We start from the raw sequence: 14,781 nt of genomic DNA, 5'->3' as shown, positions 1-14,781 counted from the left end.
AACACTTTACCTACCACGTCGAGAAACTGCTACTATGATTAAATCCATAAAGCAGGAAATAAAGAAGACCAGAACATGTACAGACCAATTAGCCTTCTCCACGTTATAACAAAAGGAATAGAAAATTTGAAGTTAAAAAGTGGCTTTGGAGCAATCATGGCTGCTCACACGGTCACTAAGAGGGGCATTATGTTGACACATCAATTTAATGAGTATTATATTTATCCACGAGAGCATTTTTGTTGTAAATTGTGAGGTATGGCTGTTAAAATCTTGGTTGTTGTTACGAATGATGACAGATGTGAACAAGAGCATGTATGGTCTTTGTGTGATGATGTAAATAAGGTGTGGTTGTATTGTATGTTAAGTATGTGTCCATGAAGGGGCATTTTAGGACTTCTCTTAATCTGATTACATGCTACAGTATGATTATTTTTTGATTAATTATTGATTATTATGAATGTATATATTTATTATGATTAATTAGTGTCATAATTTTATTGCTTGATTTTTGGATCCCTTTAATTTAGGTAGCCAGGGACTACAGATGGAAAGTAGCTATTTAGATATAATCTGGTACAGAACATATCTGTTTCTGAACTTAATGTTTCTGTGCATTGTCCCATCATAGATAGACTAAATTAAATACAACTATTTAGTGAATTATTGAGGTTACAATAATTCACTAGGTGTTGTAAAATATCAAATTACTATTGCAAAAGCGAACAGTGACCTCAAACATGACCTGTCCTCCGCCTCTGTTCTTGCTGCACTTGACTATCAGCTGCCTTTTCTTTTTCTTGGATGTTTCTGAAACTACTAATACTACTACTACTACTACTACTATTACTATTACTACGACTAACACTGTCCCTGTAAGAGGGACAGAGGGGGGAGGTGAGTTTGGATTGGGTCAAGTTTGAGCGTGTTGAGGTTTTATTTAATCAATATGATCAATCCGGTACAAGGATAAAGGAACGTAATGATTTAGATTGACAATTGCAGTGGTTGGCGAAAGCAACCCCAACCTCAAAGGAGGGTGCCAATTCAGTAATTAAATGTTTTGTGAATGATCTAATATCCCGACATGGTTTCCCCAAAAAGATTAGGTCAAACAACGGCACCTAATTTAAGAAAACAGGTTAATCTTCTTCAGTCACAAGATCAGCACTTCTCAGGACCAGCAGCTTCCTAGGAAGGTGGAAAGACCATGAGACCAAAATGGTAAGTTTGCAAAATGTAGAATTTGTGTGCCAGTTCCTCTGTGCAGATTTGAGGATGAAAGCAGCCACTCCAGATTCCCTTGCACTCGCTAAGAGGGGCACGGTCAAAGCCAATCCAGGACCAACACCCGATACCTGACTGGAAGGAACCGAGAGGAGAGACAACACCTTGCCAGCGATGACGAGAACAACTAAGGTTGCCAGCCAATGTGTCCACCGGGACTCCAGCAGCTGTGGAAAGAAGTGTCGGGAGTGCCGAAGCGGCAAGGAGGCCTGAAGCAAGCCGAGGGCCTGGACCAAAGCCCCACGCCCCATACTCTGCCCCCGCCTTCCCCAAAGCCCCCACAGCCCCAACTTTTTCTCAGCTTTTCCCCAAAGCGGCCAGTGCGCACATGCCATTGCACAGTCTGCCCAATGGACTGAGCCACACCCCAAAGAGAGACAGACTGTTTGAGTGGATCTCCTTCTCCACCAAGGCAGGCCACCAACTGTTAGTCTACACGAGCACTAATCGAACATGGACTCATACAAAATTCAGTGTTGTGTACAAAATCAATTGGTAACTACATTCATTGCAAATGCCGGGAAAAATAATAATGCAACAGCTTACAGTCATAAGTCTATATTCATTCTAAACCAGATCTTGTTTGATTCATTATTAATGTGAAAATACATCTTGAATAAGCATATATACATTCATCTATTTATGTTCAATGATGTTCATGATCAAAGTATTTGTTATTCCTTTACTAAATCAAAGGGTAGGCCACTAATTGTGTTCTGTGAGATGGTTTTACTGCAGGCTGGTAACAGCGATCGCTCTGAAGGAGGGTCATAGACGGAATTTTTGCCTCGTATAAAAACATTGAGGTTTTTGCCTCTATCTGTGGTAGAGATTTAACTTAGTGGTCTACATCAGAAATTGTTTTGGTCCAGGGTCTTAAGACCCTGGAAGGCGGGTATGTAGTAGAATTTCTGACCTTTGACCTATATTGCATGTCTAATAAGAATGTCCGCTCATTTTCAATTCTCTTCCATTTTGTGCCATTGACTGGACCAGTGGGACAAAGGTGAATATGGAGTTGTGCCAACCTGTCTACAGAATGTTTGGAATTTCCAAATATGACTAAGAGATGCAAGGTTGTTTTGGAACAGACAAAACCAAAACAAAATAATTATGACGCACTAGATAAGAAACAATGACGCACAAGAGACATATAAAAAATGGCAGAAGACCGGAACTCGACAGTGATTTTGGCTTGTGTGTGTCTTGTTTGCTCCGGAGTAACATGTGGTCTGTCTGCACGGCCAACTTAATTCAACCTGCACTTCTGATAATGGGTAAATAAATTTGTTGTACTAAACTACTTTTGTTGCCTGTTTAAGCTTCGGACAATCCACTACACAAACAAGTGTCTTCAGGTTTAATGAACTGTGGTCTGACTTGTTACTACCGGCATCCGAGGTGTTTGGCGTTCAAAGCGCTCTTGCGAAAAGCAGAATAAAGAAACTCTTTGTCTTTTGAAGCGAGAGTGCTGGCATCGTTTATTTAGCTCACATCTTCGTGCCAACACTCAGACATGACTAGTCCACAAACTCATTTGAACAAAGAGCAGTGCAAAAGAGCATGTGAAACCAACTCCTACAACCACGTCCCCCGCCGTGCTCTCCTGGAGGGGGTTAGGCTCGTACCCGTGATCTTTTCCTTTTGGTCATAACCCAAAGTTCATGTCCATAGGTGAGGATAGGGACATAGATCAACCGGTAAATTGAGAGCTATGCCTTCCGGTCTAGCTCTTTCTTCACTACGACTGACCGATACAGGGTCCACATCACTGCAGACGTTGAATGGATCCGCCTGTCGATCTCTCGATCCACTCTTCCCTCACTCGTGAACATGACTGCAAGGTACTTGAACTCTTTCACTTGGGGCAGGACTTTTTGGGAGAGAACCATGGACTCAGACTTTGAAGTGCTAATTTTCAATCAGACACCTAATCCTGCAGCCACCAAACCGGATCCCCTCAACGCCCTGACTGCGCCTACAAATTCTATCCAAACCTAAACCCTCACTGGAAATGGATCTGACTTGCTGCCAGCAATGCGGACCAAGCTCTGATACTGATCATACAGGGAGTGGACCGTCACAATCAAGGGGTCCGATACCCCATACTCTCTGAGCACTCTCCAAAGGACTTCCCGAGGGACATGGTCGAATGCCTTCTCCAAGTCCACAAAACACATGTAGACTGGTTGGGCAAACTCCCATGCACTCTCAAGGATCCTGCCGAGAGTAAAGAGTTGGTCCACAGTTCCACAACCAGGACAAAAACAACACTACTCCTCCTGAATACAAGGTTCGACTATTCGGCATAGCCTCCTCTCCAGTACACCTGAATAGACCTTACCGGGAAGGCTGTTTACTTATGTTGCTACAATAATCATTATGGCATTTTCCGTTGTTTGCAAGGTTGGTTACTGTGATTATTGTCAGGAGTGAATTTGTGTTAACTGCATCTGTTACTGTGAAAGGAGCTGAAAACCACAATATTTAAAGATGGAAACATAAGCAGGTTTATGATGCTTTATTTATCTGTGACAATCATTCATTTAGCAAGTTCACATGACTCCGCATTGGCATACAAATCAATGTCATGCAATGAATACTAAAACTGTGCACAGTAAGATGTTGATGCATCTTATTCAACATTCATAACTTTATCAGACTCAGTGGTTTTTACATTCACTGCGGTGTAAGCCACACCATTGTAGTTGCCAGTGGAATTGAAGACCAGCTCGCTGCCATTCAGGCATGTGATTTTCACTTTGGCCTTGTACTCGAGGTCGATGACTGCTCGTCCCACTGACAACTCAACGCTCACGGTCTTTCCTGCCGGGACCTTCACATTGACCTCATCGGATTCTGTTATGGTCTCCGTATGGCTAATTGCGGAGGACTGCTCAGCTCCCACGGTCACGCTATACCCACCAGACACCTCCCCCAGACCCGGGACCCCTGCTGAAACGGACATGCTGACGGTGGCCTCAATCTTAACGGTGGTGCTCCAGGTGGTAGACTTGGTCACAGATCTGCTGTACGAACATTTCTGCTCTTGAAGCGCAGTTGTGTTGTTGTGATAAGACACCGATTTGATGTATTCTTTGTTGACCTAGAGGAAACAACCAGCCCCCAAACAAACGAACAAACACAGAAAAACACAAAACAATGTGTATTGTTTAGGCAACACAAACAAATCTTTATAAACAGTACAGAAAATATCAACTCATTTTTTAAAGTAATTAAGCAAATGAGAGTTTAAAAAATCATGCTTTGATATTTCGATGTTTGTTTGTGATGACCTTAACATTTAGACTTTAATCCCCCGGGGGAGAATTTCGGAATATGACATTATTTTATTGACCTATTGTAATTGAATAAAAATACAATACTGTTGCCACCTCATCACAGGGCCAACACAGACAGACAACATTCACACTCACATTCACACACTAGGGCCAATGTTTATTGTTGCCAATCAACCTATCCCCGGGTGCATGTCTTTGGAGGTGGGAGGAAGTCCGAGTACCCGGGAACGCACACAGTTATTTTTTCTCTTTCTATCCCCTCATGCTCTGGCCCGGTTGCACCAAATAATAATACAAATCCACTAAATAAAGTCAAATACAAATAAGGCAACAAGAGAAGTATCCCACACTTCTCTTTTGTAAAGTAAATCTGTACAGCAGATATGGGCATCTACCATCCACATCAAAAATATGATTTGCCTGAGTAGTTTTGCGCGTTCCGTATTCTTACTCAGTTTATTCAGACATAGTACCACTCACCTGGGGTGTGTACAAGGCCAGGCTGGGATAGGTCATGTCGGTTAGCTCAGACGACTTGATGGCATTGATGAAGAGGAATCCCATGTGGTCGATGTCTGAGCCACCCTTCCCCTCCAACCCCAGGCAGACTCCAGACCCCACATCGATAGAGTACTCGGTCTTCAGGGGCCAGTCATTCATGTGTGCAAAGAACTCGCGTCCAGAACTCGTCCAGAACCTGATGCCACCCAGACGTGACCCGGCACCGTTCCCCCACAGGGACAGCTTGGTGATGCGCTCGCCAAGTTTGAACGTGAACTCACTGAAAGTGTGTGATTTTCCAAAGGTCTCCACACGCCCGTCGGTCAGTTCGGCCCGCACAGCTTTGATCTGCCAGCCCCCCACTGCCACTCCAATCTTCTTGAGGGTGGCACCATTGTCACGACCAGTCAAAGAAAATGGACTGCCTCCATTTCCACCAATGCGATAAATTGTAGTCGCCATGTTTAATGACCTGCAACAGAAATGTTCTTCACTATATTCACAATTACTGGACTTCCTGAAGATCTGCAGAAGACTGTGTAAGATGTGCAAAACCCAAAACCAATGAAGTTGGCACATTGTGTAAATGGTAAATAAAAACAGAATACAATGAATTGCAAATCTCTTTCAACTTATATTCAATTGAATAGACTGCAAAGACAAGATACTTAATGTTCGAACTGGAAAACTTTGTTATTTTTTGCAAATATTACCTCATTTGGAATTTGATGCCTGCAACATGTTTCAAAAAAGCTGGCACAAGTGACAAAAAAGACTGGGAGATACGGGGAATGCTCATCAAACATTTATTTGTAGCATCCCACAGGTGAACAGGCTAATGGGGAACAGGTGGGTGCCATGATTGGGTATAAAAGCAGCTTCCATGAAATGCTCAGTCATTCACAAACAAGGATGGGGTGAGGGTCACCACTTTGTGAACAAATGCGTGAGCAAATTGTCCAACAGTTTAAGAACAACATTTCTCAACCAGCTATTGCAAGGAATTTAGGGATTTCACCATCTACGCTCCGTAATATCATCAAAAGGTTCAGAAAATGTGCAGAAATCACTGCACGTCAGCGGCAAGGCCTGTGACCTTCGATCCCTCAGGCGGTACTGCATCAAAAATTTACATCAGTGTGTAAAGGATATCACTACATGGTCTCAGGAACACTTCAGAAATCTCCTGTCAGTAACTACAGTTTGTCGCTACATCTGTAAGTGCAAGTTAAAACTCTACTATGCTAAGCGAAAGCCATTTATCAACAACACCCGGAAATGCCGCTGGCTTCGCTGGGCCCGAACTCATCTAAGATGGACTGATGAAAAGTGGAAAAGTGTTCTGTGGTTGGACGAGTCCACATTTCAGATTGTTTTTTGAAACTGTGGACGTTACGTTCAAAAGGCAGCATGTGTGATGGTATGGGGGTGTATTAGTGCCCAAGACATGGGTAACTTACACATATGTGAAGGCACCATTAATGCTGAAAGGTACATACATGTTTTTGAGCAACAAATGTTGCCGTCCAAGCAACATCTTTTTTATAGACTCCCTCGCTTATTTCAGCAAGACAATGCCAAGCCACGTATCACAACAGTGTGGCTTCGTAGTAAAAGAGTGTGGGTACTAGACTGGCCTGCCTGTAGTCCAGACCTGTCTCCCATTGAAAATGTGTGGCGCATTATGAAGCCTAAAATACCACAACGGAGACTACTTAAGCTGTACATCAAGCAGGAATGGGAAATAAATCCACTTCAAAAATGTGTCTCCTCAGTTCCGAAACCTTTACCGAGTGTTGTTAAAAGGAAAGGCCATGTAACACAGTGGTAAAAATGCACCTGTGACAACTTTTTTGCAAAGTGTTGCTGCCATTAAATTCTAAGTTAATGATTATTTGCACCAAAAAAAATTACGTTCCTCAGTGTGAACATGAAATATCTTGTCTTTGCAGTCAATTCAATTGAATATAAGTTGAAAAGGATTTGCAAATCATTGTATTCTGTTTTTATTTACAAATTACACAACGTGACAACTTCACTGCTTTTGGGTTTTGTAATTGGAGAGCCAGACTGGACATTTAGAGCTGAAAAAAATATTGGAGTGTATTAGTTTGCCCTAACCCTCCCCCTGTTGTAAGTCTCTCTTTCTTTTGTGTGTGTGTGTCGTGACCGGTGTTCATACGTGCTTACCGTTGTTTTTTCTCTCCCCCCCTCCCCCACACCCCATGTTTACCCTTTACTATCTTTTTTACGGGGCGCCGCACATAGGCGAGCCATCAGTCTTTGGTTTCTGTACGCCCTTGTATGTTAATTGTATGTCTGCCTTTGGAAAGTTGTACTGAAAACCAATCTTGTTGTACTGTTTTAAGTGCAATGACAATAAAGCTATTCTAGTCAACTCACCTTCCAGATACCCCAGAAACACACAAACCAAGAAAGCAGTGACAACTTAGGTTGTGTAATGTGGAGGTTCTTCTCTAGATGTGGCTTGCAAGGTGAAGGACTCACCTGTTTATAGAAAGAGGGTTAACATGCATTAGAACTCACATCCTGTTGTTGAGGATGAACAAAGCAGATCAGGATTTACTAATAAATAAATGAGACGGGTCTAATCATCTGATGTTCTTGTTGAGTAAGAAGTCCAATCCATTGTTTGTGAATTTGATGGACTGATTGCACAAATATAAAACCATACCAGAGTAGATGTAGAAAGAGTTATGTCAAGAACAGACTATGTAACATCTAAGACCAGATGTGCATACTCACAAGTTGAAGAGTGGACAGATGATATCAGACCGGTAAGAAGTGCAGGGACTCTGTAGTCAGACTACTGATGGTTCACACTTTTAAAGACAATGATGTTGGTATTGCGAAATCACCTGAGATTCTTTTGAATGTGATTGGTTTGGATGGAGTCCGAGGCGGACAAGTCTTGACTGAAATAACCAGTATTTACCCCGAAGGGAATAAGCGGTAGACAATGGATGGATGGATGGATGTGTGGGCTTCTTATCAAAATAGTTTTTTTGGAGTCTCCACAGAGTTCACCTAATTATCTTAAGCAGATTCCTTTGAGACAATAGACTTTTTTTTTTTTTTTTACACAAGCCCGAGTCAACAAAAAAGACAAGTAGCTAAAAAGACATTATTTACTCATTTCTACATAATAAGACCGCACAAATACAAAATGATAGAACATCTAACAAATATGGGCAAGAAAAAGGTCAACCTAAACACATTCACATTTAAAGTGTGCGATATCGATATGGATGTAGGATAGGATGGACTTTTATTCATCCCACATTGTTTTAGTGCAGGTTTTTACATACACTAACAGAAGTGATGTGTAGTGAAAAACAAAAATATTTATAAGTATATATACATACATATATTGGCGACTTGTCCAGGGTGTACTCCGCATTCCGCCCGAATGCAGCTGAGATAGGCGCTGCACCCCCCGCCACCCCAAAAGGGACAAGCTGTAGAAAATGGATGGAGGGATGGATATATATTCATATATATTTATATATATTTGTGTGTGTGTTGGTCTGCTACCCAGTTTCACTGAAACACCTACCGGCATAAGTGAAAGACTCATGTCTCTCCGTATTCCCCTTGCAAAGCACCGCGAGGCCCTAAAGCGCATCCCTAGCAGTGACAAAATCCTCCTGCTTGGTGATTTTAATGCCAGGGTGGGGAAAAACCACCTCATATGGAAAGGAGTGATTGGGAAGCATGGTATCGGGAAGGTCAACAGCAATGGCATGAGGCTACTCAGTCTCTGTGCTGAGCATGACCTGACAATCACCAACACAATCTTCCAACAGAAAAATAAACACAAGGCTTCCTGGATGCACCCACGATCCAAGCAGTGGCATCTGCTGGATTACGTCACCGTGAGACACAAGGAAACCAAGGACGTGCACATCCCCCGTGCAATGCGAGGCGCCGACTGCTGGACTGACACCGCATGATTATCACCAAGTTGCGAGCGTCAGTACGTCCCCCTGTCCGTCTCCGAAATACTGGCAAGAAGTGGTTGAACTGTGCCCAGCTTGAAGCGGACGAGGCTCAGAACAGCCTTCGATCCTCCATTACAGGGAAGCTGCAGGAAATCGACCCCTTCCTGAGCCCTGAGGGCAGTGTTGATGACAACCGGACCTGCCTTAGCTCAAAGCTCTATGAGGGCCGCAGCCGAGTCTATTGGCTACCGCCATAGGAGGCATCAGGACTGGTTCGACGAAAATTCAGAATCCATCAGAACCATACTGGACACCATGCACAAGGCCCACACTATTATATGGATGTGTAGCTTGGACCCTGTATCGCCGCCACATCCAACAGCTGGAGAACTTTCACATCAAGTGTCTACAGCGGATCCTTGGGCTGACATGGCGTGATTGTGTGCCACATACGGAAGTCCTTAGTAAAACTGGTACCAAGAGCATGAAGGCCACTTTTCTCCAGTACCAACTGCGATGGGCCGGCCACACCATCAGAATGCCAGTTGATAGACTTCCGCGACAACCGCTGTATGGTCAACTTTGTCATGGCCAGAGATCTGCAGGAGGCCAAAAGCGGAGATATCAGGACCAACTGAAAATAACTCTCAAGAGGTGCGGAATACAGCACACACAGCTGGAATGCTCTGCCTCAGATCTCTGGAGGCAACTCTGCCATGCAGGCCTTTAAAGCTTTGAAGAGGAGAGAAGTGCAGCGAGGGAAGGGAAACGCCAGAGGAGGAAGATGGCCCCTGCAGCCAAGACCACAACAAACACTAACTTCATATGCCCCCATTGCAATAGACCATGTGGCTCTAGTATTGGACTTTTTAGTCACCTCAAAACTCACCAATAGAAGAAGTGGAAGTCATCATTGGGTACGATGGACTACCATAAGCAGGGTGTGTGTGTATAATTGTTATGGCAATTAACATTTTCGTTCTGTATATATATATATATATATATATATATATATATATATATATATATATATATATATATATATATATATTAGGAGTGTAAAGATTAATTGATTCGATTGATTGATTGATTGAGACTTCTTTTAGTAGGTTGCACAGTGAAGTACATATTCCATACAATTGACCACTAAATGGTAACACCCGAATAAGTCTTTCAACTTGTTTAAGTTGGGGTCCACTTAAATTGATTCATGATACAGATATATACTATCAGATATATACTATCATCATAATACAGTCATCACACAAGATAATCACATTGAACTATTTACATTATTTACAATCAGGGGTGGGGGGGGGGTAGGATATGGACAGCAAGTAGTGGACATAGAGAGAGAGAGAGAGAGAGAGAGAGAGAGAGAGAGAGAGAGAGAGAGAGAGAGAGAGAGAGAGAGAGAGAGATCAGAAGGCACAAGAAAAAGTATCTGCATTTGATTGTTTACATTTGATTATTAGCAATCCGGGGAGGGTGTTAGTTTAGGGTTGTAGCTGCCTGGAGGTGAACTTTTATTGCGGTTTTGAAGGAGGATAGAGATGCCCTTTCTTTTATACCTGTTGGGAGCGCATTCCACATTGATGGGGCATAGAAAGAGAATGAGTTAAGACCTTTGTTAGATCGGAATCTGGGTTTAACATGGTTAGTGGAGCTCCCCCTGGTGTTGTGGTTATGGCGGTCATTTACGTTAAGGAAGTAGTTTGACATGTACTTCGGTATCAGGGAGGTGTAGCGGATTTTATAGACTAGGCTCAGTGCAAGTTGTTTTACTCTGTCCTCCACCCTGAGCCAGCCCGCTTTGGAGAAGTGGGTAGGAGTGAGGTGGGATCTGGGATGGAGGTCTAGAAGTAATCTGACTAGCTTGTTCTGGGATGTTTGGAGTTTAGATTTGAGGGTTATGGAGGTGCTAGGGTACCAGGAGGTGCATGCGTAATCGAAAAAGGGTTGAAGGAGAGTTCCCGCCAGAATCCTCATGGTGCTTTTGTTGACCAGAGAGGAGATTCTGTAGAGAAATCTCGTTCGTTGGTTAACCTTTTTGATTACAATACGATACGGAATTTGTTGTTGCCGATACAATTCAGGGACGATATTATTTTTTTAGAACGGTTTGATCCCAAAACAATTAAGGGAGTCGAAATCGATTCAGTAACTTTTCAGCAAAGTAATCAGACAGTGTGAATGTGAAACAAATAGTGGATATTGGACGCTGCAGGGGAAGTTTGCCATATTCCTGTTATATCTTGTAAGGTAATTCTATTTATGGAATTATGAATACAAACAAGCAAGTAAACAACAATTGTATTCACATCTTATGTGAATAAAGTGCAACCAACACTTTATGTTGAATCAACAAGAGGAAACATTTTCTGCTCTCATTTTCAACATTCAAGACAATAAAAGTACAGTAACCAACATTTTAACATTAGATTCACCTGCCACTTCTGCTTTTGTTTTCAACGTAAAATAATACAATATTGATAGAAAAAATAAAATGTAACCAACATCTCTTTGGGTTTATTCATCAGTCGATTTACCCGCTAGTTTGGCTGTTGTTTTTCAACAAATAAATAATACAAATACAATATTAACGTAAAAAGTGAGGCGCAAACAAGTGTTTTCAGGTTTAATGAACTGTGCTCTGACTTGTTACTACCGGCATCCGAGGTGTTTGGCGTTCAAAGCGCTCTTGCGAAAAGCAGAATAAAGAAACTTTTAGTGTTTTGAAGCGAGCGTGCTGGCATCATTTATTAAGCTCACATCTTTGTGCCAACACTCAGACATGACTAGTCTAGAAACTCATTTTAACAAAGAGCAGTGCAGTAGTATTTACCAAAAGAGCTTGCGAAACCAACTCCTACAACCACTTCCATAATAGCAGTGTGAATAGTTTGTTTTTTTTAAATGAAGAAATTTATTGGGGAAAAAAATGGCATGTACATAGGTATTCACAGCCTTTGTTGATGCACCTTTGGCAGAAATTACAGCCTCGAGTCTTTTTGAATACGATGCCACAAGTTTGGCACACCTATCTTTGGGCAGTTTCAACCATTCCTCTTTGCAGTACCTCTGAAGCTCCTTCAGGTTGGATGGGATGTGTTGGTTTTCATCCAGAATGTCTCTGTACATTGCTGCATTCCTCTTAGTCTAGTCAGGGAGGTGACCAAGAACCTGATGGTCACTCTGTCAGAGCTACCACATTCCTCTGTGGAGAGAAGAGAACCTTCCAGAAGGACAACCATCTCTGCAGCAATCCACCAATCAGGCCTGTATGGTAGAGTGGTCAGACGGAAGCCATTTCTTAGTAAAAAGTTTGCCAAAAGGAACCTGAGAGACTCTCAGACCATGAGAAACTAAATTCTCTGGTCTGATGAGACAAAGATTGAAGTCTTTGGCGTGAATTCCAGGCGTCACGTTTGGAGGAAACCAGGCACCACTCATCACCAGGCCAATACCATACCTACAGTGAAGTGTAGTGGTGGCAGCAGCATGGTCTGGGGTTGGTTTTCAGCAGCAGGAACTGGGAGACTACTCGGGATAGAGGGAAAGATGAACGCAGCAATGTATAAGGACATCCAAGATGAAAACCAACACTTGCTGCCAAAGGTGCATCCACAAAGTACTGAGCAAAGGCTGTGAATACTTATGTCCATGTGATTTTTTTAACCCGAGCACTGCTGGAGGGCCACACAGACAATATTTCAATTAAATTTTGCTCAAATTATTTTTGATATACCGTAAGATAAATAATAATAATAATAATATTTTCATTTAACCTAACTTATCTTTATACAAAAGCAGATGGCTTTTGATGGTTTTATTTTTAACACTTTCTTACACAACACTTCCTGATGTATAATACAATGCAAAAATTTCCATTTCTGTCACTTTATCCTGCATCCTCTTTGTTGTGAACGTATCACGCCTGTAAGGTGATTGGCAAAGAAGGAGGAAGGGTGAAGTGTCTTGCTCAAGGACACAACGGACGTGACTAGGATGGTAAAAGGTGGGGATTGAACCAGTAACCCTCAGATTGCTGGCACGGCCACTCTCCCAACTTCGCCACGTCGATAGAGAACTCGGTCAGTACGTCATGTGTGCGGAGAACTCGCGTCCATGAATCGTCCAGAACCTGATGCCACCCAGACGTGTCTGCTCACCGTTTCCCCACAGGGACAGCTTGGTGATGCTCTCGCCAAGGTTGAACGTAAACTCACTGAAAGTGTGTGCTTCTCCAAAGGTCTGCACATGCCCGTCGGTCAGTTCGGCCCGCACAGCTTTGATCTGCCAGCTGGACACTGCCACTCCAATCTTCTTGAGGGTGGCACCATTGTGATAGCCAGTGAACTTAAATGAATTGCCTCCATATCCACCAACACAACTAAGTGTAGTCGCCATGTTTAATAACCTGAAACAGAAATATTTGTTTAATATATTCACAATTACGCAATCACCAGAGGTTCTGCAGTAGCGTGTTAAAGATGTATTTTCCATGTCAGTGGTCGAACAAACACATTGTTTAACAGCTAGACTGAAGGTATCTACTCAACTTTCAGATATTTCAGAAAGACACAAACCAAGACGGGAATGACGGTTGTGTAATGTGGAGGTTCTTCCCAGCCAAGTGAAGGACTCCCCTGTTTATAGAAAGAAGGCATTCGAACCAACATCCCGTCGTTGAGGATGAACAAAGCAGATCAGGATTTACAAAAAAATTAATGACAGGTCTAATCATCTGACATCCTTCTGGAGTTGTAATTTTGGTGGACCTAATGCAGAAATACAAAACCAAAGCAGGATAGATATAGAAAGAGTTATGGCCGGAACAGACTATGTATCATCTAAGACCAGATGTGCACACCCAGACTGTGGGGCAGACCTAGGACATATTGGCCTGAGGATACTGCTATATCCCCATAGTGGAACTACGGTCAGGTGCCAGATACGGGGTCATCTGGGGATCCCTGCTAGCCCCGCAACCAAGCTGAATTGAACAAAATCGTACCGTTAGACAAAAACTGTACTTTAAGTGTTCCTAAACAAGAGAGTCATTCAGCATTGAGAGCTCCGGTCCTAAATCAGGGAGAGTTCCTTCAGTAAAGCCTAACAAAAGAAGGAAGTGCAGAGGAGGCCGTGCTCAGTCACTGTTTGTCCATTTGGAGCTCAATTTGAATCTGTATGGTTTTGGCGTCCCGTGTGCAATCTTCTTTAGGCGGCGACAAAGAATGTTAAGGGTTGTTTTTCACCGGCATAGAAAGAGCTTGTGCTAAAACGTCACCGAGCAGACTTGGAACACAAAACCCAGAAAGGACTTTTTGAAGGAAGGCCATGAAAGCGCAGAGAAGTGCAGCACCTGAGTCCGCCTTCTCTGAAAGTGAGTCTGCTGAGAGTTACCATTGATATTACCACAACCTCCTTGCAGAGCTTTTCTTCTCTTTCGCTCCATGCACACCTTTTCCCCACCATTTTCCAAAAGAATCTCGATGCAACAACTTTGATAGTGACAGAAAACTACAAACCCCGTTTCCATATGAGTTGGGAAATGGTGTTAGATGTGAATACAAACGGAATACAATGATTTGCAAATCATTTTCAAGCCATATTCAGCTGAATATGCTACAAAGACAACATATTTGATGTTCAAACTGATAAACTTTTTTTTTTCTGCAAATTTGATTTAAAAAATAAATATGTATATAGAGACATACTGTATTAGA

At 42.5% G+C, this 14,781-nt stretch overlaps 1 protein-coding gene across 1 annotated transcript; it reads right to left on the bottom strand.

Moving 5' to 3' along the window:
• Positions 1 to 3,799: 3,799 nt before the first annotated feature.
• LOC133634832 (aerolysin-like protein) lies at positions 3,800 to 8,022 on the bottom strand. Its single transcript, XM_062027465.1, has 4 exons — positions 7,857 to 8,022; positions 7,494 to 7,598; positions 5,070 to 5,562; positions 3,800 to 4,393 (listed from the first exon to the last, which is right to left on the bottom strand). Exons 3-4 carry the CDS (start codon positions 5,550 to 5,552, stop codon positions 3,923 to 3,925), a joined length of 954 nt encoding a protein of 317 aa, XP_061883449.1. The 5' UTR covers positions 5,553 to 5,562; positions 7,494 to 7,598; positions 7,857 to 8,022; the 3' UTR covers positions 3,800 to 3,922.
• Positions 8,023 to 14,781: the final 6,759 nt, after the last annotated feature.

Source organism: Entelurus aequoreus, linkage group LG19, assembly GCF_033978785.1.
Source record: "Entelurus aequoreus isolate RoL-2023_Sb linkage group LG19, RoL_Eaeq_v1.1, whole genome shotgun sequence".
NCBI classification, from domain to species: Eukaryota; Metazoa; Chordata; class Actinopteri; order Syngnathiformes; family Syngnathidae; genus Entelurus; species Entelurus aequoreus.
The sequence above is the reverse complement of the archived record's forward strand: the minus strand, read 5'-3'. Positions and strand labels throughout refer to the sequence as shown.

Bases quoted from the DNA above. Each gene is read 5' to 3' on its own strand.
- LOC133634832 (XM_062027465.1), bottom strand. From the start codon at position 5,552: ATGGCGACTACAATTTATCGCATTGGTGGAAATGGAGGCAGTCCATTT. The intron at 4,394-5,069 runs GTGAGTGGTACT...TGTTTCCTCTAG, and splicing joins TGGCCTTGTACACACCCCAG to GTCAACAAAGAATACATCAA.